Source organism: Garra rufa, chromosome 23, assembly GCF_049309525.1.
Source record: "Garra rufa chromosome 23, GarRuf1.0, whole genome shotgun sequence".
In the NCBI taxonomy this organism is placed as follows: domain Eukaryota; kingdom Metazoa; phylum Chordata; class Actinopteri; order Cypriniformes; family Cyprinidae; genus Garra; species Garra rufa.
In genome coordinates, this window is record NC_133383.1 from 4,671,478 (window position 1) to 4,697,554 (window position 26,077).

General features: G+C 36.9%; 2 protein-coding genes across 3 annotated transcripts in view; both read left to right on the forward strand.

Annotated features, from left to right (window-relative positions):
• The window catches only part of LOC141299849 (ras-specific guanine nucleotide-releasing factor 2-like), a 26,071-nt gene extending 8,072 nt beyond the window's left edge, over positions 1-17,999 (forward strand). Inside the window, exons 7-19 of the mRNA XM_073830218.1 lie at positions 1-12; positions 939-1,064; positions 2,630-2,719; positions 2,862-2,968; positions 7,907-8,019; positions 11,138-11,198; positions 11,283-11,386; positions 11,481-11,565; positions 13,096-13,293; positions 15,101-15,180; positions 15,266-15,383; positions 15,511-15,579; positions 16,203-17,999. The exon at positions 1-12 is cut by the window's left edge and continues 392 nt beyond it. Of these exons, the coding sequence (XP_073686319.1) occupies positions 1-12; positions 939-1,064; positions 2,630-2,719; positions 2,862-2,968; positions 7,907-8,019; positions 11,138-11,198; positions 11,283-11,386; positions 11,481-11,565; positions 13,096-13,293; positions 15,101-15,180; positions 15,266-15,383; positions 15,511-15,579; positions 16,203-16,301 (1,262 nt within the window). The 3' untranslated portion in view covers positions 16,302-17,999. The remainder of the gene's footprint in view (positions 13-938; positions 1,065-2,629; positions 2,720-2,861; positions 2,969-7,906; positions 8,020-11,137; positions 11,199-11,282; positions 11,387-11,480; positions 11,566-13,095; positions 13,294-15,100; positions 15,181-15,265; positions 15,384-15,510; positions 15,580-16,202) is intronic.
• Positions 18,000-18,103: 104 nt separating this feature from the next.
• On the forward strand, positions 18,104-24,095 carry ckmt2a (creatine kinase, mitochondrial 2a (sarcomeric)). Of its 2 annotated transcripts, none has more exons than XM_073829946.1 (10): positions 18,104-18,231; positions 19,284-19,473; positions 20,589-20,787; positions 21,817-21,912; positions 22,002-22,223; positions 22,360-22,445; positions 23,211-23,334; positions 23,424-23,558; positions 23,652-23,777; positions 23,860-24,095. In XM_073829946.1, exons 2-10 carry the CDS (start codon positions 19,325-19,327, stop codon positions 23,974-23,976), a joined length of 1,254 nt encoding a protein of 417 aa, XP_073686047.1. In that variant the 5' UTR covers positions 18,104-18,231; positions 19,284-19,324; the 3' UTR covers positions 23,977-24,095. The 2 variants fall into 2 exon arrangements, with proteins under 2 accessions (XP_073686047.1, XP_073686046.1); XM_073829945.1 differs by lacking the exon at positions 22,360-22,445 and adding an exon at positions 22,853-22,938.
• Positions 24,096-26,077: the final 1,982 nt, after the last annotated feature.

The window sequence follows — 26,077 nt, forward strand, 5'->3', positions numbered from 1 at the left end:
GTATTCGACGAGGTGAGTGTCGTGAGTGTTTTAATGTTCAGATGCAAATTCACTCTATAATGGATGGATATATTTATATATATATACATATATAAATATACATGTATATATATATATATATAGAGAGAGAGAGAGAGAGAGAGATACAGTACAGACCATAAATTTGGACACACCTTCTCATTCAGGTGTGTCCAAACTTTTGGTCTGTACTGTAGATATGAATTCAACTGAAAAAACTTGTGAAAAAATATATTTCAGGTGGTCAAATAGCAAATAGTGGAGCTCTGCAGCCACCTACTGGTAAAAGTTATTTGTAGTTTTTTGTTTTTTTACTTTTAAAATTGGATTTTCCAAAAGATGGGCAAAAATCTTACACTTAACCATGTGAAATTATCCATGTTATCCCCATGAATTAAAGTTAGAAATGTGGGTCTTTTATAAAGTGAATTTTACATAAAAAGCAGTTTTTGTATAAAAACCCATTTAAAAAATATTTATTTATTAATTTATATATATTTAAAAAATATCACTAACCCACTGAAAACTGCACAAATGTAGAGTAAATACTAATAAACAGAAAAATATACAGTACAGACCAAAAGTTTGAACACACCTTCTCATTCATTTGAATGAGAAGGTGTGTCCAAACTTTTGGTCTGTACTGTATATAGATAGATAGATAGATAGATAGATAGATAGATAGATAGATAGATAGATAGATAGATAGATAGATAGATAGATAGACACCTGACCATTACACCAACAGAGACTTCAATGACATAACATACTATATACATAGATGCTAATAAAATAATGACAGACTTTATGGCTAGGTGTTTGATTTTATATATGCCAATTACTGAAAAAAAAAAAACTAAAAAAAGGGTGAAAGTAGTGGTGATAGATACATGACTGATATTGTATTATGTTCCTGAAAGCTGTACTAGAGTCAGTATCACTGGATAAGTTCATTCCTGAGACACCCATGTCCAGTGATTCAGGAGAAATGTCTCCATGCCGTTCACCGTCCACCCCTCGACACCTCCGCTACCGAACACCTGCAGGTACTGTCTTTCTCAATCTTATATTTTCCTAGATTATTTAATCAAGTGTAAGCATTAAGTTTTAAATATATACACTACCAGTCAAACGTTTTTAATGTTTTTTAAAGAAGTCTGTTCTTCTCACCAAGCCTGCATTTATTTGATCCAAAGTACAGCAACAACAGTAAAATATTAAAATATTTGTACTGTTTAAAATAATTGTTTTCTATGTAAATATATTTTGAAATGTAATTTATTCTTGGGATCAAAGCTAAAAAGATAGAAATGAATACTGTTATTTAGCAAGGATGCTTTAAATTGACCAAAAGTGATGTTAAAGACATTTATAATATTACAAAATATTTCTGTTTCAGATAAATTCAATTCTTCTAAACTTTCTATTCATCTAAGAAACCTGAACATTTTTTACTCAGCAGTTTCAACATAATAATAATAATAAGTGTTTTTTAAACAGCCAATCAGAATATTAGAATGATTTCTAAAGGATCATGTGACTGGAGTAATGATGCTAAAAATTCAACTTTGGAATCAAAGGAATAAATTAGATTTTAAAATATATTCAAATAGAAAACAGTTATTTTAAATAGTAAAAATTTGTCAACATTTTTACAGTTTTTACTGTAGTTTGGTGAGCAGAAGAGACTTCTTTTAAAAAAAATCTTATAGTACACTTCTGTTCCGTTTTTTTTTTTTTTTTTTACCTTTGTCTCGCAACAAATTTGTATGTATTTTACGAGGTGGCCAATTCATATTTGTGAGCTAACAAAAATATGTTCTAAAAACGTTTAGCTAATGTTCCCATTAAGTTATAAAAACGTTTCTGAATGTTCAAAATGTTTTTTCTTGGTTATACATATGTGACCCTGGACCACAAAACCAATCTTAAGTAGCACAGGTATATTTGTAGCAATAGCCAAAAATACATTTTTATGAGTCAAAGTTATCGATTTTTTTTTATGCCAAAAATCATTATGATATTAAGTAAAGATCATGTTCCATGAAGATATTTTATAAATTTCCTACTGTAAATATATCAAAACTTTTCATTAGTAATTTGCATTGCCAAGAATTTCCTATGGACAACTTTAAAGGCAATTTTCTAGATTTTTTGCACCCTCAGATTCCAGATATTCCCTCAGATAAAGTTTATATTTACTGTATAAAACTCAATTTAAAAAACTGACCTTTATGAATGGTTTTGTGGTCCAGGGTCACATATGAAAACATTGAAAACATTCCATATCATCATTTTGCAAACATTATGAGAACGTTACTTTTGAATGTTCCCTAAACATTCCAAAACAAGTCGTAACATTTGAAAATGTTCTAGAATAAAAACGTTCCATTATTGTTTTGAGAACATCTGAACACATTCTATTAATGTTACAGAAAGAACATTTGGTCATAACTTTTAGAGAACACTGCCAGAATGCTCTAAGAACATTCCCGGTTCACTGGATTAAACTCATATCTCAAAGCAAGTAAATGAAATTTGCCGTGATGTGGTGACTTGTTGTTTGAGTTTACTTATTTAACTGCGCTTTTCTCTCGTCCTGTCCTCATAGGTCAGTCTCCCGATAGCTCCCGCTGTGCCGTGTCCCCTGCGTCCGCCTTCGCCATCGCCACTGCCGCGGCTGGACACAGCAGCCCGCAAGGTTAGACGACACTGATAGGGTCGGACAGTTGCCCTCGCCGCTGAACCAAATCTCCCATTGGGTCTTTGTTGAGTTGAAACACAGCTTTGGGGAGGCTTTTGCATCCTCAACTAACAGAATTCTCCTTTTGTCCCTCATGCAGGGTTTACCAACCCAGAGAAATCATACGATAAGGAGTTCCTCATTCGCAGGGCCGCCACCAACAGAGTGCTCAACGTGCTGCGCCACTGGGTTTCCAAACACTCGCAGGTTTGCTGACTTGCATCATTTCCAGCCTGTCATTTTGTTCCTGATGTCCTGCTCTTGAGTGATTTATTAGTCATAATAGAGACATCTTCCAAGGAGGATGTTAGAGACTACAGGTGAACAGTGTAAAAATGTTAACTAATAGATATCACAATATTTCTCCAGTTGATTAATCAATCGTTTTGTGTTATAAGTTTCCTTAAATGCTGTTTTAAAAATGCAAATGATGCATTATCTAATTAAACAAGCATAATTTGCATGGATTTACAGAACATAAAACCTTAAAAAAAATGAAATTTTGAGATGTAAACTCACAATTCTGACTTTTTTTCCTCAGAATTGTAAGTTTTTTATCTTGCATTAATAATATTATTAATAATACAAATCTAAAATTATGAGATTTAAGTTCTATTTCGCGAATAAAGTCAAAATTACAAGAATAAAGTCAAATTATTATGAGAATATAGGTCTAGTAGAAATATTTCGAAATTAAAGTAAAAATTATGAGAATAAAGTTGAAATGTGCCGAGAATAAAGCTGAAATGTGTCAAGAATTAAATTTAAATATTTTGAGAATAAAGTCGAAATATTTTGAGAATAAAGTCGAAATTACGAGAATATAGGCCTAGTAGAAATATTTCAAAAATAAAGGCTAAATGTGTCGAGAATAAAGTCAAATAGTGTCGAGAATAAAGTCGAAATGTTTCGAGAATAAAGTCATAATTACGAGAATTAATCAGTAGAAATTACGAGATTAAAGTTCTAATATTTTGAGAGTATATTCTTGTCTATTGCACATGCAAATGGCCCAGATTTATTCCAAAGTCTCAGCTTTCAAAATCTGTCAGTTTTATAGTGAATTACAAACAATATGTCTATTTCAATAATGTTTTTCACATTCTTTAATGTGGCGTGACAGATCGCTGTATTCGCCTCAGTTTAAGGGGCATGTGAATCAGTCATCTTTCTGACAATAAGACGTTTGTTTCATTAAATGAGGTTATACTGTTTTTTGATGTTCCTTCACCTTTATATTCTGCTATAAATTTATATATAAGTTAAATAAAGAGGAAAAACACATTTATAATTTGTATTTTGTGATCAAATTAACAGGATTCGAAAGCTGAGCTGTTATATTAAAAGCAACAAAGCACAAAATTATTGTGATTACTGGGTAGCTGGTGCGCTGTAAATAATGAATGGAAGACGTTAAATATTACAGGGTTTCTGCAGGATTTTCAAATCTTATTTAATGCCTTTTAATGCCCTTTTTAATGCCATTTCTAACATTTTTAATGCCATACGCAACCAATAACTTAACACGGCTGTGTATGAATGCGTGAATATTATAATGCATTTTTTTCATGCGGTCTTACAATGAGGCAACAATGAACATACATTACTCTGCTGAACATAATTAGAAATGGATCAGGAGACAGCTTAAAATGTCACCGTTTATTTGCAGAGTTCAAAATTTCAAATATCAATTCTGAACAGAAAAATTTCAGAAACTTTGAACTCTTAACTCTTAAAACTGGCCGCTCTTAAAAAGTCTGTGTCACACAATTTTGGACCGGCCAGAAGCAATTACCAAACTGCTTCCGTGTTTATCACTTCGCGACAGTGAATCAAAGTTATTAACTATACAGGCTACATTCAAGATAAATTGGTAATATTTGTTTCTTCAACACTATATAAAGTTTTAATGCCTGTATAAAACAATTTAATGCTTTTTAATGCCATTTAAGGCCTTAATTTTCGCAAAATCAATTTAATGACTTTTAATGCTTTTTAATGCCCCGCGGAAACCCTGTATTAGGTCCAATTATTTACTGTATCATACAGTTAAACTGTTTCCACAAGTTCCTAAAATTGACTCTTCCTCATCCCCATAAAGAATTTCAGTGGCCTGGCAACTTCTCCAGGTGCTCTCAATCCAGGCCTCAGGCAATACTATCAAAATATTTTAACTTGAATTTCTATCATTTATATTGTCAAAAACATTTAGACTTTATTCTCGAAATATTTAGAGTAGACTTTATTCTCGTGATATTTCGACTTTATTCTCGAAATGTTCGATTTTTTACATTTTTTTAACGTGGCATTAAAACGCAGTCGTATGTTATAATCAATTGCAATTGCAAGAGAAAAGTCAGAATTGTGAGATAAAAAGTCACAATTATCTTTTTTATTTATTTTTTTTATCTTAGAAAAATAAAAAATAAATAAAAATGTCTATGCATGATTGTATGATTTTTTAGCTGCATTTTTTGATTTGCATTTAGCACTGACTCCATCAGGACAGACCTGCGGCCCACCAGTTTCAAACAGCTGCTGTGACGTGTCTCACACCTCTTGAACGTAGCCTTTGTCAGACCTGCTTTGCGCTTCAGTTCTTCATCGTGTTCAGTAGTGACTGCGCTAAAATGTCAGCGGACCCCTAAGGGCCCCATGTTGTTAACTCATGTCAGGAACAGAGCAGCGTATCACTTTGCACTACAGCTACACACATCCAGTCAAATCTGGTCCATCTTTTAGTGTATTGTGCGTTTGAAGGAAACTGGTGGTTCATTTAGTGTAGTATGTATCCTGCTTCTGCCTCTGGCAGTTTTAATAAGCAGAAGCTTTTATCTAGTGATCGACCAATATGAATATTTCAGTGGTTTTACTCAGTGTGGCTAATTTAATGTTGGTAATTGTTTAAAATCAAACACTTGTTTACAAACTCTCTTGCTTAGTGGAGACACTAAGGGGTTATTTTTTATAAGCTGTTTAAAGTGAAATATTGTTGAAGGATTAGTTCACTTCCAGAATAAAAATGTCCTGATAATTTACTCAGCCCACATGTAGGACCGACAAACTACACAATATCACGTTCATTATCGGAGGCGATACATCTCCGATAATACACGTGATATTGCGTAGCTTGTCAGTGAAGTATTATTCTATGTAGTAAATGCCGCTCCATCTGAAAGCACATGAATGAGATTTACGACTAATCACAGAACCGGCATTGCTGACGAGATTCGCATGATAATCGTATCCCATTATTTGCACAGCCCCAACCCAATGTCATCCACGATGTTCATGTCTTTTTTTTTCACTCGAAAAGAAATTAAGATTTTTGAGGAAAACATATGGGGATTTCGATGGGGATCAACTGGTTGAAGGTCCAAATTGCAGTTTCAATGCAGCTTCAAAGGGCCCGCCGAGGAATAAGAGTCTTATCTAGCAAAATGATTGGTCATTTTCTTAAAAAAAGAAAAAAAGACTTTTTTCTCGAAATATTTAGAGTAGACTTTATTCTTGTGATATTTCGACTTTATTCTCGAAATGTTAGATTTTTTACATTTTTTTAACGTGGCATTAAAACGCAGTCGTATGTTATAATCAATTGCAATTGCAAGAGAAAAGTCAGAATTGTGAGATAAAAAGTAACAATTATCTTTTTTATTTATTTTTTTATCTTAGAAAAATAAAAAATAAATAAAAAAGTCTATGCATGATTGTATGATTTATTAGCTGCATTTTTTGATTTGCATTTAACAAAATGTAAATATTGTTTAACCTCAAATGCTCATCTTGCACTAACTCCACATTATGCAGTCACATTGGAAAGGAAGTACCGACCCAGTGTTTACAAAGCGAACGTGCAAAGAAAGTCAAATGCCCTTTACAAAAAGGGTAAAACAATGATGTTGGATGATGTTAAAGGTGGCGGAAGACAAGTATTTGTGGTTAAAAAGTAGGGGCGTTGCGATACACCTATTCGTATTGAACCATTCGGTACTCGGCTTTCGGAACGATTCGCTTTGTTGGACTAATCCTATTACATTTGGAAAATAAAGAGCTTAAATTGTGTGAAATATAATGTTCTCAGTGTAACTGCTCAACAAGGTGAGTTTGACAGTTTTCCCTTTTTTCCTCACTTTTATTCGAATTAGGGGCAATTGGCGTCAGTTGATTGAATTAACAACAACAAAAGAGTACGACAAACTCACTTATATTAAATACAGAATGTTTAATTTATTAACAAAATGAATACAAATACACCATGCTATAAACCTCACTCGTCAGCTTGACTCGCTCTCCTTGCATGATAAATAAAAACGTATTTCTGCCGCTGATCTGAGATGTTCAAAGTAAAAAAAGAGAATACTTTATGATGTTAGTTTTAATAAATGAAAAAATGTTCAAAATCTGAATATTCTCTGGCATTTCGTCCTTTTTGCTATCAAAAACGTACCGAACTGTGACGCCACCTAGTTATATTAAACCGAACCATGAATTTTGCAAACCGTTACACCCCTATTAAAAAGTATATACATTTAATATTTCTTAGAAAATGACAGATTGTTTCACTAAATAAGACCCTTATTCCTCAGCTGGGATCATGTAGAGCCCTTTAAAGCTGCATTGAAACCGCAATTTTGACCTTCAACCCGTTGGCCACCATTGATGTCCACTTTATGGAGAAAAATCCTGGAATGTTTTCTTCAAAAACCTTAATTTCTTTGCAATTGAAGAAAGAAAGGCATGAACATCTTAGACAACATGGGGGTGAGTAAATTATCGGGAATTTTTTATTCTGGAAGTGAACTAAACCTTTAAATGGTTTTAAATTAAAATACTATAAAAATGCTACAAAAATCTGTAATAAAGAAAAAAGAAAATGTTTGAGCAGTGAACTATAAAAAACAATAAAAAACAGCAGTTATATTAATATATATTAACATATTATATTATTTTAACTAACCAATTTAACAAACACCACTTTTGAGTCAAATTTGTAACAATCCATGCATCTGAGAGGAGAAAAAGATTGTCCGATGTTCATGTCTGTTCTTCAGCAGTAATTAGATTGGTCATGTTTATTTGCATGGAGTGCATGAATTACAGGAACATCCTCCCAAAGCATCGTGTTTGTCCTCGTCTTTACAGGACTTTGAAATGAACGCAGAGCTGACGACGGCTGTGATCGCTCTGCTGGAAGAGGTGCTGCGAGATCCAGATCTTCTGCCGCAGGAGAGGAAGGCCGCAGCTAATATACTGAGGTGACGCCCACTCCATATGAGAATGTATTATCTGTTAGTGAGACTGCATTTGTGTGCTTCTGTTGCATGTGTGATAAATCTTTGAAAATCTAAGACGTTTCAGCCCGACGCAGTTATCATTTTCACGTCCTGCACCACGTTGTTTAAATAGCAAATGCATTTGCACCCATTTGCGCACCCATGGCCGTGCTGGTCAAAAAACAAAGTGTGTTCAGGCACATTGTTGGCGTGTTGCTATTTTAAGGCAACTGAAATAGACTGCGCCTTTGGCTTTGACCAACTAAAACCTGGTCTAAAGTCTATGGTGCAATATTTTTATTTTTATTTTTGCACAAAACACACCCATGACTTCTTATGAGAATAGGAACAACGCTTTTAGACCATGTGCTGGGCATGCCGACCATTTTCCTCTAAACTAGCAAAAGTGGATTCAGACACACCCTATTTTAATATATTTTAAAATAAAAAAAAATTTCTGTGATGCAATGCTGAATTCGTCACATAATCCTTTAGAAATCATTCAGGTATGCTGATTTTATTATTATCAGTATTGAAAACAGTTACTATTTTTGTGGATACAGTGATACATTTTTTCAGGACTATTTAATGCATAGAAATTTCTAAAGAACAGCATTTATTCGAAAAATCTCTTTTCTTTGCTGTCACTTGTTATTAGTTTATGTATTGTGTTTTTTTGCTGAATAAAAGTGTGACTTTAAAAAAAAAAAGAATTTACCTGAATCTGACCTGAAACCTTTGAAAGACAAGATTTGGGGTGAATTTTTGAAATTCAAATTTTGTTAAATGGATTTAAATGATAAAATGTGCATTTAATTGGGAGGCAAAACATCATACATCAAACATAGCATTTTCTATATTTCTACATAAATATGACCCAAAACATTTTCATATAAGTCCTGAAAGTAGACAAAGATAACCCAATCAAACAAGTGAGAGAAAAATGTTTTATTTATTGAGAAAAATGATCCAGTGCTACATATCTGTGCATTGAAAAAGTATGTGAATCTCTTGGATTAGCAGTTAATTTAAAGGTGAAATTAGAGTCCATCTGTGCAGATGTGTTTTCAGTGCAATGACTATTAAATGTCAGTAAGTGACCTGTTTTAATCAAAGAACAGGGATCTATCAAATTCTGATCACTGACCACTGTTACCTTCCCAAGAAGTGGTCAACCGACAAAGATACTCCAAACCAGAACATGTAATAGTCTGCTAGGTTGAAAAGTTCCCAGGGTAACTTCTAAGCAACTAAAGACCTTTCTGACATTGGCTAATGTTAATTGTCATGAGCCCACCATCAGGAGAACACTGAGCAATCACAGTGTGCATTGCAGAGCTACAAGAAGAAAGCCACTGTTCTCCAAAAAGAAAATTGCTTGCTAAAGATCATGTAGACAAGCCAGAGGACTATTAGAGAAAGGTTGAATGGATGTATGAAACCAAAATAGAACTTTTTAACTGTTGACTGGTTTAAAATGAGAAGCTATTATGTTCAGAGAAAAGAACACACTGCATTCCAGCTTAAGAATCTTATCCCATTTGTGAAACGTGGTGGTGGTGGTAGCATCATGGCTTGGGCTTGTTTTGCTGCATCTTGGCGGACAGCCATAGATGAAACAACGAATTCTCAATTATAACAGCAAATTCTAAAGGAAAACGTCAGGACATCTGTTTAAAAACAGAGTCTCGAGAACATGGATAATGCAGCAAGACAACAACCCCAAGCTCACAAGTCATTCTACCAAAGAATGTTTAAAGAAGAGCTAAGTTAATGTTTTGGAATGGCTGAGTCAAAGTCCAGACCGTAATCCAATTAAAATGTTGTGGAAGGACCTAAGCAAGCAGTTCATAGGAGGAAACCCACCAACATCACAGAGTTAAAGGAGAACTCCGGTGTGATATTAACCTAAAGTGTATTGAATCATGATACCGAGTGTGAACGTTCCTTGCATATCTCATCTCGGTTTGTGTCCAGCAGTCCGAAATCTGGGGTCAGTTAGCCGATGCTCACAACAGGCTGTCAATGAGAGTCAATTGGGCATCGGAGAAGCCATGTAAATAAATCACTGTTTTACGCCATTTACGAGGCACAAAGTAGCTCCACACTTCATTGGTAGACTTCCAAGGGCCCTGACATTTAAAACGAGACATTGAGAACTCAGAAAAAGCACCGGTAGTTTATTTACAAGTAGATTTATACAGACATTTTCCACCAGGAACAGACCGGTCGCCACCATCTTAAATTTAGTCACGATAAGTCGAGTGTCGAGCACGAAGGAAACTACAACCTGATAAGTTGATAACCTGATAAATTCCTTGGTGCTCGACACTCGACTTATCGTGACTAAGTTCAGGATGGCGGCGACCGGATTTTCTCTTCCAGGTACTGTCTGTATAAATCTTCTTGTAAATAAACTACCGGTGCTTTTTCTGAGTTCTCAATGTCTCGTTTTAAATGTCAGGGCCCTTGGAAGTCTACCAATGAAGTGTGGAGCTACTTTGTGCCTCGTAAATGGCGTAAAACTGATTTATTTACATGGCTACTTCGATGCCCTATTGACTCTCATTGACAGCCTGTTGTGAGCATCGGCTAACTGACCCCAGATTTCGGACTGCTGGACACAAACCGAGATGAGATATGCAAGGAACGTTCACACTCGGTATCATGATTCAATACACTTTAGGTTAATATCACACCGGAGTTCTCCTTTAAAGTGGTTCTGCACTAAGGAATGGGCTAAAACTCCTACATGTTATTGTGCAGGACTGATCAGCATTTACAAGAAACTTTACCTTCAGTTACTGCAGCTAAAGGGGGTCACACCAGATACTGAAAGCAAAGAATCACATACTTTTGCATTGCACAGACATGTAACACTGGATCATTTTTCGCAATAAATAAATGACAAAGAAAATATTTTTCTCTCACTTGTTTGATTGGGTTTCCTTTTCTACTCTCAGGACTTATATGAAATTCCAATGATGTTTTGGGTCATATTTATGCAGACATATAGAAAATGTGTTGAGCAATTAAACAACAGGATTTTTTTATCATTTTTAGTTAAACTACTCTTTTACGAATGTTCATCTTTCCCTAGTGCACTTTCTCAAGAAGAACAAGACGATTCACAGCTGAAGATTGAGGATATTGTGCAAATGGTTAGTGTGACTGCAGCACTGAAGTCTCTGATTTGTGTGTATAGATGTCTTTTTTTCAACAGTGTAATTTAATGTGTTCTCTAGTCCGACTGTCCAAGAGTCGAATGCTTTGAGTCGCTGTCGGCGATGGAGCTAGCAGAACAAATCACCCTATTGGACCATATTGTATTCCGGAATATTCCATATGAGTGAGTGTATCAACAGACCAATGATCTTTACTTAAGAGTGCTTTATTTTAAAATTGTTGATGTTTGATGAAGATAAAGATGTTTGAAATTCCAGGGAGTTTCTTGGTCAAGGCTGGATGAAAATGGACAAAATTGAAAGGACTCCATACATTATGAAGACCAGTCAGCACTTCAATGATGTGGGCAAAAATTATAAACTATCAACATGCACTAGCAATCAAAAGTTTGGACACATCTTCTCACATTTTGAAATAATAGTGACCAAAACATGTTTGCACAATTTAGATTTGTCTACAGTCGTGGCCAAAAGTTTTGAGAATTACATAAATATTGGAAATTGGAAAAGTTGCTGCTTAAGTTTTTATAATAGCAATTTGCATATACTCCAGAATGTTATGAAGAGTAATCAGATGAACTGCAGAGTCCTTCTTTGCCATGAAAATTCACTTAATCCCAAAAAAAAACTTTCCACTGCATTGTTAAGAAGGCTTCAGGGCGTCCAAGAAAGTCCAGCAAGCGCCAGGATGGTCTCCTAAAGAGGATTCAGCTGCGGGATCGGAGTGCCACCAGTGCAGAGCTTGCTCAGGAATGGCAGCAGGCAGGTGTGAGCGCATCTGAACACACAGTGAGGCCAAGACTTTTGGAAGATGGCCTGGTGAAAAGAAGGGCAGCAAAGAAGCCACTTCTCTTCAAAAAAAACATCAGGGACAGATTGATCTTCTGCAAAAAGTATGGCGAATGGACTGCTGAGTACTGGGGCAAAGTCATATTCTCCGATGAAGCCTCTTTCCGATTGTTTGGGGCATCTGGAAAAAGGCTTGTCCGGAGAAGAAAAGGTGAGCGCTACCATCAGTCCTGTGTCATGCCAACAGTAAAGCATCCTGAGACCATTCATGTGTGGGGTTGCTTCTCATCCAAGGGAGTGGGCTCACTCACAATTTTGCCCAAAAACACAGCCATGAATAAAGAATGGTACCAAAACACCCTCCAACAGCAACTTCTTCCAACAATCCAACAACAGTTTGGTGAAGAACAATGCATTTTCCAGCACGATGGAGCACCGTGCCATAAGGCAAAAGTGATAACTAAGTGGCTCGGGGACCAAAACGTTGACATTTTGGGTCCATGGCCTGGAAACTCCCCAAATCTTAAAACTTGTGGTCAATCCTCAAGAGGCGGGTGGACAAACAAAAACCCACTAATTCTGACAAACTCCAAGAAGTGATTATGAAAGAATGGGTTGCTATCAGTCAGGATTTGGCCCAGAAGTTGATTGAGAGCACGCCCAGTCGAATTGCAGAGGTCCTGAAAAAGAAGGGCCAACACTGCAAATACTGACTCTTTGCATAAATGTCATGTAATTGTCGATAAAAGCCTTAGAAACATATGAAGTGCTTGTAATTATATTTCAGTACACCACAGAAACAACTGAAACAAAGATCTAAAAGCAGTTGAGCAGCAAACTTTGTGAGAACTAATATTTGTGTCATTCTCAAAACTTTTGGCCACGACTGTACATTAAACAATGTTGAAAATCATGAGAAACACAATTCAAGATTTAAAATATTTACCTTTAAGTCTCATGAGATTTTTATTTTTATACACACAGTTGAATGTTCACACTTCTCTGATGCTGATTAACAATAGTAATGATGATAATCTATGGGATGTGAGTGAGTTAATATACTTTCTTAATGCTTTTTGAACAGATGAGTAATCTGGTAGCGTCTCATATCATGGCTCATGCAGATGTGAGCTCCAGAGCCGGATCTATTGAGAAGTGGCTAGCAGTGGCTGATATCTGCCGCTGTCTCAACAACTACAACGGTGTCTTGGAGATCACATCCGCACTGAACCGCAGTGCCATCTACAGGCTAAAGAAAACATGGGCCAAGGTTTGCAAACAGGTGAGTTGAGAAAGCCCCATCAGTTTCAGAGTATTATAAACTTGGGTGAACATATGTCCTCTTTTTCCATACCTGGGGTTTCTAAATTGCAAAAATGTCCAGCTTGTGGCTTTGTTTTCCTACTGACATGCTCTCTGCTGTCCGCATACATTATATGTACACATATGTGACCCTGGACCACAAAACCAGTCGTAAGTAGCACGGGTATATTTGTAGTAATAGCCAACAATACACTGTGGGGGTCAAAATGATTGATTTTTTTTTATGCCAAAAATCATTAGGATATTAAGTAAAGATCATGTTCCATGAAAATATTTTGTAAATTTCCTACCATAAATATATCAAAATGTAATTTAACTTTAAAGGTGATTTTCTCAATATTTTGATTTTTCTGCACCCATGGTCACTTAACTGTTCTCTGTAGATCCTACGTTCTTGCACACTATTGGTCAGTCGGTAAACTCCAAAATACACGTTTGCTTTTGTTTTAAGCTCATCGGTGCTTTTCAATAATGTAGAGAGAGCACATGCTTATGGTTGCCAGGTTGTGAAGATCAAGTAAACCACTGGGCAAAAAATGTATCAATTTTAGAGAAAAGCTCTCAGTTGGGGGATTCTTAAAATCTGGCAACCACGAAAGCTTTATTAATGCAAGATTATGCATATGCCAAATTAAAATGAAAGGTTTTTAGGATAAAAAACATGCGGGCAAATAACACAGACAACTATGCTTTATTAAAGGAATAGTTCACTTTCAGAACAAACATTTACAGATAATTTTACTCACCCCCTTGTCATCCAAGATGTTCATGTCTTTCTTTCTTCAGTCATTATTATAGAAATTATGGGTTTTTTTAAGGAAAAAATTTCAGGATTTCTCTCCGTATAGTGGACTTCTATGGTGCCTGTGAGTTTGAACTTCCAAAATGCAGTTTAAATGCAGCTTCAAAGGTCTCTAAACGATCCCAGCTAAAGAAGCAGGGTCTAGTGAAATAATTGGTTACTTTCAACAAAAAAGGGCAATTTATGTACATTTTAACCTTCAATGCTTGTCTTGTCTAGCTCTGCTTGTACTCTGTGTATTCCGGTTCAAGGTAGTTAGGGTATGCCAAAAAACTCTTATTTTCTCCTCCAAAATCAAAATCATTCTACATTGCTGCAGTACCGTAAGTGTGCCAGAAGTTACAAAGTGAACGTGGCAAAGAAAATAAAGCACCTTTTACAAAAAAAAAGGTAAAACAGTGATGTAGGACGATTTTGAAGTTGGAAGACAAAAATAAGATGGGAGTTTTTCAACATACCCTAACTGTCTTAAACCGGAATACACAGATAACACGCAGAGCTAGACAAGATGAGCATTTGAGGTTAAAAAGTATATAAATGATCTTTTGTTTTTTTAAATAACCGATCATTTTGCTAGATAAGACCCTTTTTCCTTGGCTGGGATCGTTTAGAGCTTCTTGAAGCTGCATTTAAACTGCATTTTGGAAGTTCAATCAAGGGGCACTATATGTAGAGAAGTCCTGAAATGATTTTCTCAAAAACATAATTTCTACACGACTGAATAAACAAAGACATGAACATCTTGGATGACAAAGGGGTGAGTAAATTATCTGTAAATGTTTGTTTTGGAAGTGAAATCCTGATCATGACTAAAATATGATTCAGTATGCAGGCCTAGGTCAAAACACTTTTCAGTCATTACCTACAGAAAGTTTGAAAACAAAACCCCATGTAAACTAACACAGTATCTGTGATTTTGTGCATTTTGTTTATTTCAACCATGTGGGATTTTGTTTATTATCAGACCAAGGCCCTTATGGACAGACTGCAGAAGATAGTATCATCTGAAGGGAGGTTTAAAAACCTGAGGGAGACTCTGAAGAAGTAAGTTTGTGTTTGTTAGATTTGCATAGAATACGAAAAATATATACTCTGTGACTTTATACTAAGTGTCATATTTGATCTGCAGCTGTAACCCTCCGTGTGTGCCCTATCTGGGCATGTACCTGACGGATTTGGCATTTATTGAGGAAGGAACGCCCAACTTCACAGAGGAGGGTCTCGTCAACTTCTCTAAAATGAGGATGGTATTTACACAAGCCTCCAATTTACATAAATCCTTAGCTTGTAGTGTTTATAGGATGTCACATCTTGGGATACTGAAAGACATCAGTAAGGCCTTCTTCAAATGTCCATTTGTTTTGTTTTTTACAGATCTCACACATAATACGAGAGATCCGACAGTTTCAGCAGGCGCCCTACAGGATTGATCTGCAACCCAAGGTACTGTCTGAATGGAAGAAGTATATATAGAATTGCTCTATATATATTTTCTCATTGAGTATCATATTCGATCAGGTATTTATTGTTCACATAGTAACCTCCATATAGTGAGAATATGGAGGGAAAAACACTTGAATTTTATTCAGAGACTCAAACTGAGCCAAAATATGCAATTTAGTGCAGATGCTGATATTTATATGGCCAAAAAGTAAGATGAATATCTGATGATTGAGATGTGAATCAATGAGATCTTTCTAAAAGTTTAGCAGATTCTTACATAAAAATGATATAAATATCTGTCTTTTTTTTTTTTATATCTCCAATAATATGTCTTTGTAAGAAGAGATTGACATAATCCAGTCATATAATGCAATGCAATCCAAAACTCACTGATATTTCTACAAAAAATTCTTCATGGAGAAACAAGTAAAGCCAAGCTACTTCAGTCCATTAAGTGCTTGTCTGGAAAATTAAAAAAGTTATTCTTACATTTACTTTTTTATTTTTTAAATCAAATTTTGATCACATTGATCATTGAGAAGGCTTAGAAATGTGTGTATCAAATATGATACAGTCTGTAGTTAGTTTTCAATTTATATAAAATGCGGCTGTTTTTCTCTCAGGTAACACAGTTCCTCCTCGATAAGACTCTTGTAATGGACGAGGACACACTTTATGAATTATCTCTGAAGATTGAGCCAAGACTCCCTCCTGCCAACTAAACCTGATGATATTGTTCACACCAGTCTCAAATATCAAGTAAGAAACGTTTTATAGTCAGTTTGTGGGGATCTAAGCTTACATCTGAACTAAAGTCTGTACACTGTAAAAATGACAATCTATCCATATATTTACTTCATTCCATATCATTTTGTATCTTGTAAACTCAGGTTTAAATGTGCCTTTTTGTAAATACTATGTACAGTTCTAATATTTCATAGTGCATATTTCTAGCATGATGCATTTTAATAACAATTTGATATGCTCTCTTTTTACCTGAATGCACAAGATCAGTTCCATTTTTAAAGTCAGTCCCTTTCCTATAATGATGAAATGAAGTATGTGGTTGATGTTCGGTGGTCCAATTTTGACAAGCAAGTTTCTCAGTCACTCCTCAGTTAAAATCTGCTTGCATGTATGACGATCATATCAATACTTTAAACCACTGGAGTTTGCTGAAATGTTGTAACCAAAGCATGTTTACTGTTTACTAAAGAAGTATGTTTTTACATTTGTCATTTATTAATATTACATGTCATCCTGTTTACACAGCATTTGCTCTTTTAGCATGTTTTTGTTTGTAGAAAAATTAGATATTTTCTGGCATGTTTGCATGAATCTGCACTTAATCGTATTTTTAATTCTTATTTTAAACTTTTGAATTGACAATAGCAGATTCAGATTATTACCATATCTGCATACTATGGTATTACACACAATGCTTAATACTATGGTATGTGCAGAAAAGATACTTTCTGGCTAATGCAGAAGTAGTAGTTTATTGTTTATTTTCATATGAGCAGGGAATCATTCTCTAGTTTGCCGTTTTTGCTTGTTTTCATAAAGTTTACTCCACCCAGCTGTATCATGACAGTATTTACATTTTACACAAAATTTGAAATGTGCATTTCAGTCTGTTTTTGCACAAGAGAAATTGGTTGTGCACAGTGTCCTGTTTATTTAATTTGATATGTGGCTGGACCACAAAACCAGTCTAAAGTATCAAAGGTATATTTGTAGCAATAGCCAAAAATACATTGTCAAAATTATTGATTTTTCTTTTATGCCAAAAATCATTAGGATAGTAAGTAAAGATCACGTTCCATGATATTTTGTAAATTTCCTACCATAAATATATCAAAACTTAATTTTTGATTAGTTATATGCATGGCTAAGAACCTCATTTGGACAATTTTAAAGGCAATTTTCAATATTTAGATTTATTTTTTTGCACCCTCAGATTTATCTCAGCCAAATATTGTCCTTTTCACCATACATCTGTTGAAAGCTTATTTATTTAGATGACATTTAAATCTCAATTTCAAAAAAATTACCCTTATGACTGGTTATGTGGTCATTTGTTTTAAGTTTTACCTGGCAAACTTAGATATTGTAAACAATAGGCAGGCAGCCCTGCATTGTTGTTTTTTATATACTTAATGCTGTTGATTCGTGTCTTTACTGCTTTTCATTAAATAATTATGTAGCTCTAACTTATAAAATAAACTTTATTTGTCTTATCTTCTGTATGGTTGTTTTCCATTATGTATTTGAAAGATTAATTAAAGCAAAAGATCGTTTGGATGGTCAGCCTATGTCTGCCTGATCATCTAAAAGTTACTTGATCCTGGGATAAAATTGTGATTTAAAGAAATATTCTAGATGCCCAAGTGTCTTGGTAAGACTAAGACGTTTTAAAGAGCTGATAGTGGTTCTATTTAAGAAGCTAAGTACAGTGCAAAGACAGTGGACTATGGCGGCAGGTCTCAAGGACAAGCCGGACGACAGACATGGGTTATGACCTGGCACTTACGTGGAAGAGGATTGGCCATCAGGCCTGCTTCTAATCCCATATCCTGGGAGGAGCGCCAGGTTCCCTCACAGACTGTGTGCTTTCTGACACAGCCTACTGTAACAGAGGAGACTCTACAGGTAAAACTCTCTTCTCTTAAACTACTTACTGAAAAACTTAAGCTAAGTTTGAGAATTAGGAATTCCATTGACTGGTAAGAAATCATTAGTTGGTTTTCATGAAATTGTAAATATTGAAAATGTTGGATGCAATTGGTTGTTGTATGTGCTTGGATATTTTTCTCATTTGATATTCTTTAAATGCTGTATTGAATGACTATAAAATAGATTGCAAATACCTAACAGGTTACTTGGCATTTCCTGGAATCACTGTACCATCTTTAAGGGCATTAAAGAGTAGTTGTAGTATCTTATTTCATGCAATTCTCCAAACTCTATTGATTAATCCTTGAATTAAAAGCCTAATTATCCTCTACAACTCTGCTGAGATAGACGTTAAACCATGGTCAAGTGCTGACGGGCCACCTGCTTAGAAGTATTGCAGAGTGTTCATGCATTTGCTGTATAATGTAGATCTGTGATAAGGCTGCCAGATTCTGGTTGGGTCTTGTGTACGCTTGTGTGACCGGTTCAGAATGTCACGGCTGAGCACGAGGCCTCGGCGTAGACTGGTGCCAGTTGGGGCTCCGTTCCAAACACTTCATGTAGTCTGCTAGACTATTAATAACACTTTCACTTTTAGAGTCCCAGTTGCAGAGTCAAAATCATGTCACCAAATGTTGAAGTTTAACAATCTGCTGTGGAGAAATCAATATGGATTGACCAAATTTTGGGGTCCCAAATTGGAGAAGTTTATGTTCCTTTGTATGGTTTCTTTGACAAAATATTACAAAATGATATTCGGTTTGACATCTAAATGATGTGTTATATTTAGGACAATTGTCAGAAACATAATAGTTCTTCCATGGCTGTCCTTTAGAAACTTGTGAAGGACAATTAGTGGAAGGAAGTATTAGAGTTAATTAACCAGGTAACCAGTCAGAAACAAGTAAGCTGCCATCTTAAATTAGGGGACGCTTGTCAGCTTAGGGCACCACCAACTAACACAAAGTTTGTTTGATAGCCATAGTCTTAAATTGAAATATTTATTACTATTCCACTTGTTCTACCAGTGCTGATCTCATCAGAACTTTTGAGAAGAAACGGTGTGAAGATGGCAAGCTCATTCGCCAAGGTGATGTCGAGCCGCACCACTGGCTTGCTCTTGGCGAGCCTTGGAGCTGGTGCTGTGGCAACCGGTTACTTATTGAGCGATAATGCTGCCGCCTCTGCACAGCAGAGGACGAAACTCTACCCTCCCAGGTAAGCACTGGAGGCATATGAAGACTCTTGTTTGCTTTATGATTACCTTATGTCACTTGGTAATTAGTTATCGTGTCTGAATAAAATGCACGAGAGGGTAATATGTGTTTAACATTCAACGAATGCACACTGAAGTGTGCAATACTTTCTATTCTCTCAGTTAACTTGCACCTGTTCTGCAATGGAAAAAATATGATCAGATGTAGAGGTCATGATGTACTGTGTGATGAAGTATCACACGTTAACTGAGTGAAAGGTAAATAGGTGGAAACATGACACTTAAGCAGCTTATGTCCTGTCCCGCATGTCACCTTATTTGCACTACCCTAATAGATGCCAAAGATCAAATCAGATCAGCAGTCCAAGTTTTAAGTTCCTTGACAGAGTCAACTGTGAAGAGAACTGCTTATTTGGGTTGATCTAAAAGGCAAAATCCTAAACCTAAATTTATACTTAAACCATAAATGAGATGTATCCTGTTACAGTCCTATTGTTTTGGATTTAGGCCAGGTTCACAAGAAGTTCATCTGCCCTACATGCCTCCCTCCAGCTTTACGATCCTTTAAAATCCACACAGACTTAATCCTGGATAGGCTTTCAGGTTGTAGTCCTTACTAGTGTAGTCTCGTGATTTGACTGAACCTTCAACAAGTGCGCAATTCGAGCTAGGGCCAATGACGACTCTGCACATAGTGGATGAGCTGTACAGTCTTAGCTAGATCGAAATGACCTTCTGTAGTGCTTTCTGTTGCAGCAAGGTTGCATCACTCTACAGCTGAACATTCCAACAAGAATGTCATGGGGAGGTAATAGCCAACAATTTGGATGTCATTTTCCTCTCAGTCATCACTTCCAAAGGCTCTACCCCAGGGTTGCCCAAACTCGGTCCTGGAGGGCCAATGTCCTGCAGAATTTAGTTCTAACTTGCCTCAACACACCTGCCTGGAAATTTCTAGCAGGCCTAGTAAGAGTTTGATTATCTGGTTCAGGTGTGTCTAATTGGGGTTGGAGCTAAACTCTGTGGGACCCTCCAGGACAGAGTTTGGGCACACCTATTCTAGGTCTAAAACAGAGACAGAACATGACTAATGATGTGACTTTGTGTTCCTCAACAGTGCTGACTACCCTGACCTACGCAAACACAACAACTGCATGGCCAGTGCGATGACCCCTGCCATCTATGCCAAACTGAGGGACAGGATCACTCCGAACAACTGGACTCTTGACCAGTGCATTCAGACTGGTGTGGACAACCCTGGTCATCCCTTCATCAAGACAGTTGGGATGGTCGCTGGTGATGAAGAGAGCTATGAGGTACAGCCTCATACCTACATGTTTTTTTAAATGAGACATAATATCCATCTTCTCTTCCCAAGGTAGTTTTGTGCCACCCTTGGTGAAAAGACCAGCTGGTCTTGAGTTGCATTTGGAATGCTGGCTTCTTAACCAGCTTAACCAACAAGATTTCCTTGACCATCCTGCTTGAGCTGGTCCTCACTGCAGAACACAAAATCCAGGGGGCGAGGTTGGATACAGATCCAGCTCCTCCCAACATATCCCTAAACCTACCCGTCTCCACCCCGATCCCCAAACCTACCGATCTTCAACCCCCTGGATGTCGATGTAACCTCGCCCCCTGGATCTTGTGTACTGCAGTGAGGGACTACTGTCCTGCTTTGCCAGAAAGACCAAGTTTTGCTGGCTAAGGGTATAACTATGTTGGTCTGCTAACTAGACCACCGCTAGGGCAGTTGTGAGATAAATTTTTTCTGCAGATTTCAGGTCCAACCCTAATCAAACACACCTTAATAAGTTAATCAAGATATTTAGGATCACGAGAAAGTTATAGGCAGGTGAGTTTGATCAAGGTTGGAGCTAAACTCTGCAGGAAAGGAAAGGATGTGACGTGTGGCCAAGTATGGTGACCCATACTCAGAATTTGTGCTCTGCATTTAACCCATCAAAGTGCACGCACACATCGTGAACACGCACCCGGAGCCATATTGCTGTGGCGCCCAGGGAGCAGTTGGGGGGTTCAATGCCTTGCTTTCTTCCACCTTCAATACCATGACTGAGATTAAAGCCTTGAGCAAGGCACTAAACCCTCAACTGCTTCCTGGGTGCCGCAGCAAAAATTGCTGCCTACTCTGGGTGTGTGTTCAAGATGTGTTTGTTCACGATGTGTTTGTTTGTTCACTACCATATACCATGGGTTACCATACTTGGCCCTACGTAACATCTAGGTTCCTTCGATTCGAATACACTGGTCTAGTCAGCAAGTTATGGTTTTGCCTCTCTTTTTAAGTTAACCCTCCTTAACCCCTCTTCCAAATGATGTTGCAGGTGTTTGCTGAAATCTTTGATCCTGTAATCAAGGACAGACACAACGGCTATGACCCAAGGAACATGAAGCATCCCACTGACCTGGATGCCTCCAAGGTGCACATCTGTTTTTATCTCTGCATGCAAAATGGATTTCTCAGATTTCCATTTCTGCCAACAATTCCTAGTTGTTCTTCATCTTCCAGATCCATTCAGGCCTGTTTGATGAAAACTACGTCCTGTCTTCCCGTGTGCGCACAGGCCGCAGTATCCGTGGCCTTAGCCTTCCACCTGCCTGCAGCCGCTCTGAACGACGTGAAGTCGAAAGGGTCACGATCCAGGCCTTGTCTGGCCTCAAGGGAGACCTTGCAGGACGTTACTACAGCCTGACTGAAATGAGTGATCAAGAGCAGCAGAGTCTTATCGATGTAAGTTGCTTCCATAAACTTCTTTCAGACATGGGATACTTTGGTCCTGACAGTGTTGACAATGTGATTGGGTTTAACTGAGTTGCTTCCACATATCATGATGCTGAACTCTTCCTTTCATGCTGGCATGGCTTAGGAGCATATTCTATTTGACAAGCCCGTGTCTCCTCTGCTCATTGCATCTGGGATGGCCAGGGACTGGCCAGATGCTCGTGGGATCTGGTAAGGCCAGAGGGAGAGAAAACAAGCCATGAAAGTACAACCCCAATAGTCTCCACTGTTTACTTTTAGACCAGGGATGCCCAAACTTGGAAGAAGGGCAGAGGTGCCCAAACTCGGTCCTGGAGGAAAGATGTCCTGCAGAGTTTTGCTTCAACACACCTGCTGGAAATTTCTAACATGCCAAGTAATATCTTGTTCAGCTGGTGCAGGTGTGTCTAATTGGGTTGGAGGTAAACTCTGCAGGACACCGGCCCGCTAAGACCAAGTTTGGGTACCCCTGTTCTAGACCCTGTTCCAAGTTTTTCATAGGTTGCAACTGACCCAAGAAGTGTTCCAAGTGCCTTCCTCTTATTTTCTGATCCTCCTCCAGTTCCACCTACCTTTTTCTTCCTTTCATCCTTCTGTAGGACCACTTCCTGTTTGACAAACCTGTGTCCCCCTTGTTGACTTGTGCCTTTATGGCCCGTGACTGGCCAGATGCAAGAGGCATCTGGTATGGCTTTAGGAAGCTCTTGGCATGGTTTGATCACCATTTAAGTAACTAACAAGATATGTCGCATAAGAACAATATACATATTCCCACATCTGCCTGCAAGTAAAGAACTGCACTCATATAAAACATAACTTTAATGCTAGACTTAATGCCTGACATACAATACTACTGCAGATACTCTTGATTCACAAAACAGGAAAGGACTTGCTGGCATGACTGACAGTAGAGTACAGAGCCTCTTTTTGTCTCTTAAACATCCAATTATTTGCAAGGCATAACAATGAGAAGACATTCTTAATATGGGTCAATGAGGAAGACCACACCCGTGTCATCTCCATGGAAAAGGGTGGCAACATGAAAAGGGTGTTTGAGAGGTTCTGCAGAGGACTCAAACAGGTAAAAACACAGCTCCTTCATACATTCAAGCATTAACCAAGTTATCTAGAGTTGTCCTATAAGATTAATGTCTTTAATCTGTTGGACAGGTAGAACGCTTGATTCAAGAGAGAGGCTGGGAGTTCATGTGGAATGAACGTCTTGGCTACATCCTGACCTGCCCATCCAACCTGGGCACCGGCCTTAGGGCTGGAGTACACGTCCGCTTGCCAAAGCTCAGCAAGGTAACAATAATTACCTTTATCTTATAGTGAAAGCTTTCGGAAGTAAGGTGTATTCAATGCTTAAACCTGTCTAATTCAAACAATTGCTTGTAGGACCCTCGCTTTAACAAGATCCTGGATAACTTGCGGCTGCAGAAGCGTGGTACTGGAGGTGTGGACACAGCTGCAGTGGGTGATACCTTCGACATCTCAAACCTTGACCGCCTGGGTAAATCTGAGGTAGGTCATTCAAAACAAGTGAGTTAACTACATACATGAAGATTTTACATACATAAGATTCTCAAACTCTTTTCTTTAACAGGTTGAACTGGTGCAGCTTGTCATTGATGGTGTCAACTACCTTATCGAGTGTGAGAAGAGGCTGGAAAAGGGCCAGGATATCAAGATCCCCGCCCCCATCCAACAGTTTAAGAAGTGAGCAATGCTCTTTTAAAGAAGGATGGACCCAGCAAGATAAACATGGACACTCCTTCCACTAATCCCCAAACCGAAGGTCTTATATGTATAGAAAGCTAAATAAAATGAACCCTAAAACAAGCACTTTCTTATTTCTTTGCAACCACAAACATAATGTACAAAGATGATTTGCTTGGTAGCAGTGTAAACAGTTTCTTTTGTTACAACAGAAACGTTCTAGTTTTGTAACGTTGCTTTCTTGCAGAAGGCATCTTGTTGCTGCCAGATGCTTTTTTACTCTGTTAGTAACATCCTTCTGCTAAATACTTTAAAGCCAACACAGTTGCTCTGCTATCACAGACAGTAATAGGTTTATCAAACCAACATTGAGCTAAAGTTCTAGGAACCCAGTGGCCGGACACATGGCCCAAGCACTACACCAAGTCAAACCAACACTCTTTTGACCAAATCTCAATTTCACCTACTTAATATATTTGATCATCTGAGGAGTTGATTGACTAAAAAAAAATTTTATCAAACCATGTAAGCACAGTGTTGTCCGAACAGTCAACAATTGTAAAGTGCAGCAAGGTCCTACCTTCTTTACACAATAGTTTCAACTGTAATTATTTAACACCAGACACTGGCCTCCCATCGTTAGACAGACTAATCCAATGGGGCTAATTTCTCCGTTTAGAGCTGCTTAGTGCCGTATCTAATAATGCTAATCAGGGTTCTATACTTAAGGGAGAGGCGGTTTAGAGGTGGGGGTAAATATGTGCGTATGCTTCAACAAAATTGGTTAACTATGTTGCCGTAGAAGCCACTGAAAAATATAGAGGGGTATTTTTGGAGAGTCTACATGCTACCGAAATCTAAATGTAGCAAACAATTCACCATCTGATGTAGTTGCAAACCACCATTTTTTGGATGGACAAGAGAATGTTGACTATACATAACACTTGTAACACTAATGCGGTTAATTATGGGTTAAATTGTCTAATCAGCTTAGTCTTGAAGGGGTAAAATCATTTAAAGAATTCAGTAAATTTTTAAACTAAGTGTGTGTGTAAAGCTGTGGGTATAACTACCATTGCTGAGAATTTTAAGTTTGATTCACCACAATTCTATTGTCTTTGCAGTCAGCAGTAACCGTACTACTGTGGTATTTCAGCAGTGGCTTATTGTTCTGTGACATCCTATAGTCTATAAAGAAAATATATAGTAATGCAGTTGCACAAATCGACCAATTTACCTTAAATCCTTAATCCAGCATGTTAATCAGTTCTTCCTCACAGTGTTATGGCGGGTCATTTCATCAGGGACGCTTTCCTGGCTCGGAAGCATTAAACGCCCCCTAGTGGTCATAATGATGAAACGCTTCCTCGTTGGATATGGGTCAAAGACGTTAAGATGATCACGTCGAAATAAATTTACAAAAGTGATTTTATATCCATAGAAATCACACTGAATTTAAGTGTCTACTTTAAAGTTTCAAATAACTTTCGAGAATAAAATGTCAAAATTAATTTGAAATATTGTTACATTGTCATTCAGTGTAACAATATTTATGTAAAAATTCAAACAACATGCTTATACTTGAACACATTAAAATATATAAAAGAATAAGGGAGCATATTACATTGTATTGTTTTAAAGGAGTAAAACATTCTTACTGACAAATGGCAAATTTAAAAAAAAAAGTAGAATTACAGCTAATTTTTGCCTTTTAATATGTCATAGATTTTTGTTGTAAATATGTCTGACAAGATTGTTACACTAAATGACATTTTAGTGGGTGTCTCCTGTAAATTTGGAAAACATGTATATAGGAAAACAAAACAAATGTAAAAAAAAAAAGAGAGAAAACTTTAAATTGTTGTTTTTCCAAAAAAAAATATATATATTAAAGCAGTATTACACTTATTTTTATGCTTAATCCCTTTTTCGTCTTTGACCCATATACAATATGTTTTTGATATTGCAAATGTTTTTTAACAGTAATATATTTAATATAATAAAATTTAATATTTTTTTCCATCTGCTCACCTAGCCTGCATTTATTTAATCCAAAGTATAGCAAAAACAGGAAAATTCTGAAATACTTTAACTATTTAAAATAA

What these genes read in the sequence shown, in the direction of transcription:
- ckmt2a (XM_073829946.1), top strand. Translation starts at nt 19,325, where the DNA reads ATGGCAAGCTCATTCGCCAAGGTGATGTCGAGCCGCACCACTGGCTTG. An exon ending in GTGATGAAGAGAGCTATGAG is followed by an intron (nt 20,788 to 21,816) that starts GTACAGCCTCAT and finishes ATGATGTTGCAG; the next exon opens with GTGTTTGCTGAAATCTTTGA. An exon ending in GCTTGCCAAAGCTCAGCAAG is followed by an intron (nt 23,559 to 23,651) that starts GTAACAATAATT and finishes AATTGCTTGTAG; the next exon opens with GACCCTCGCTTTAACAAGAT.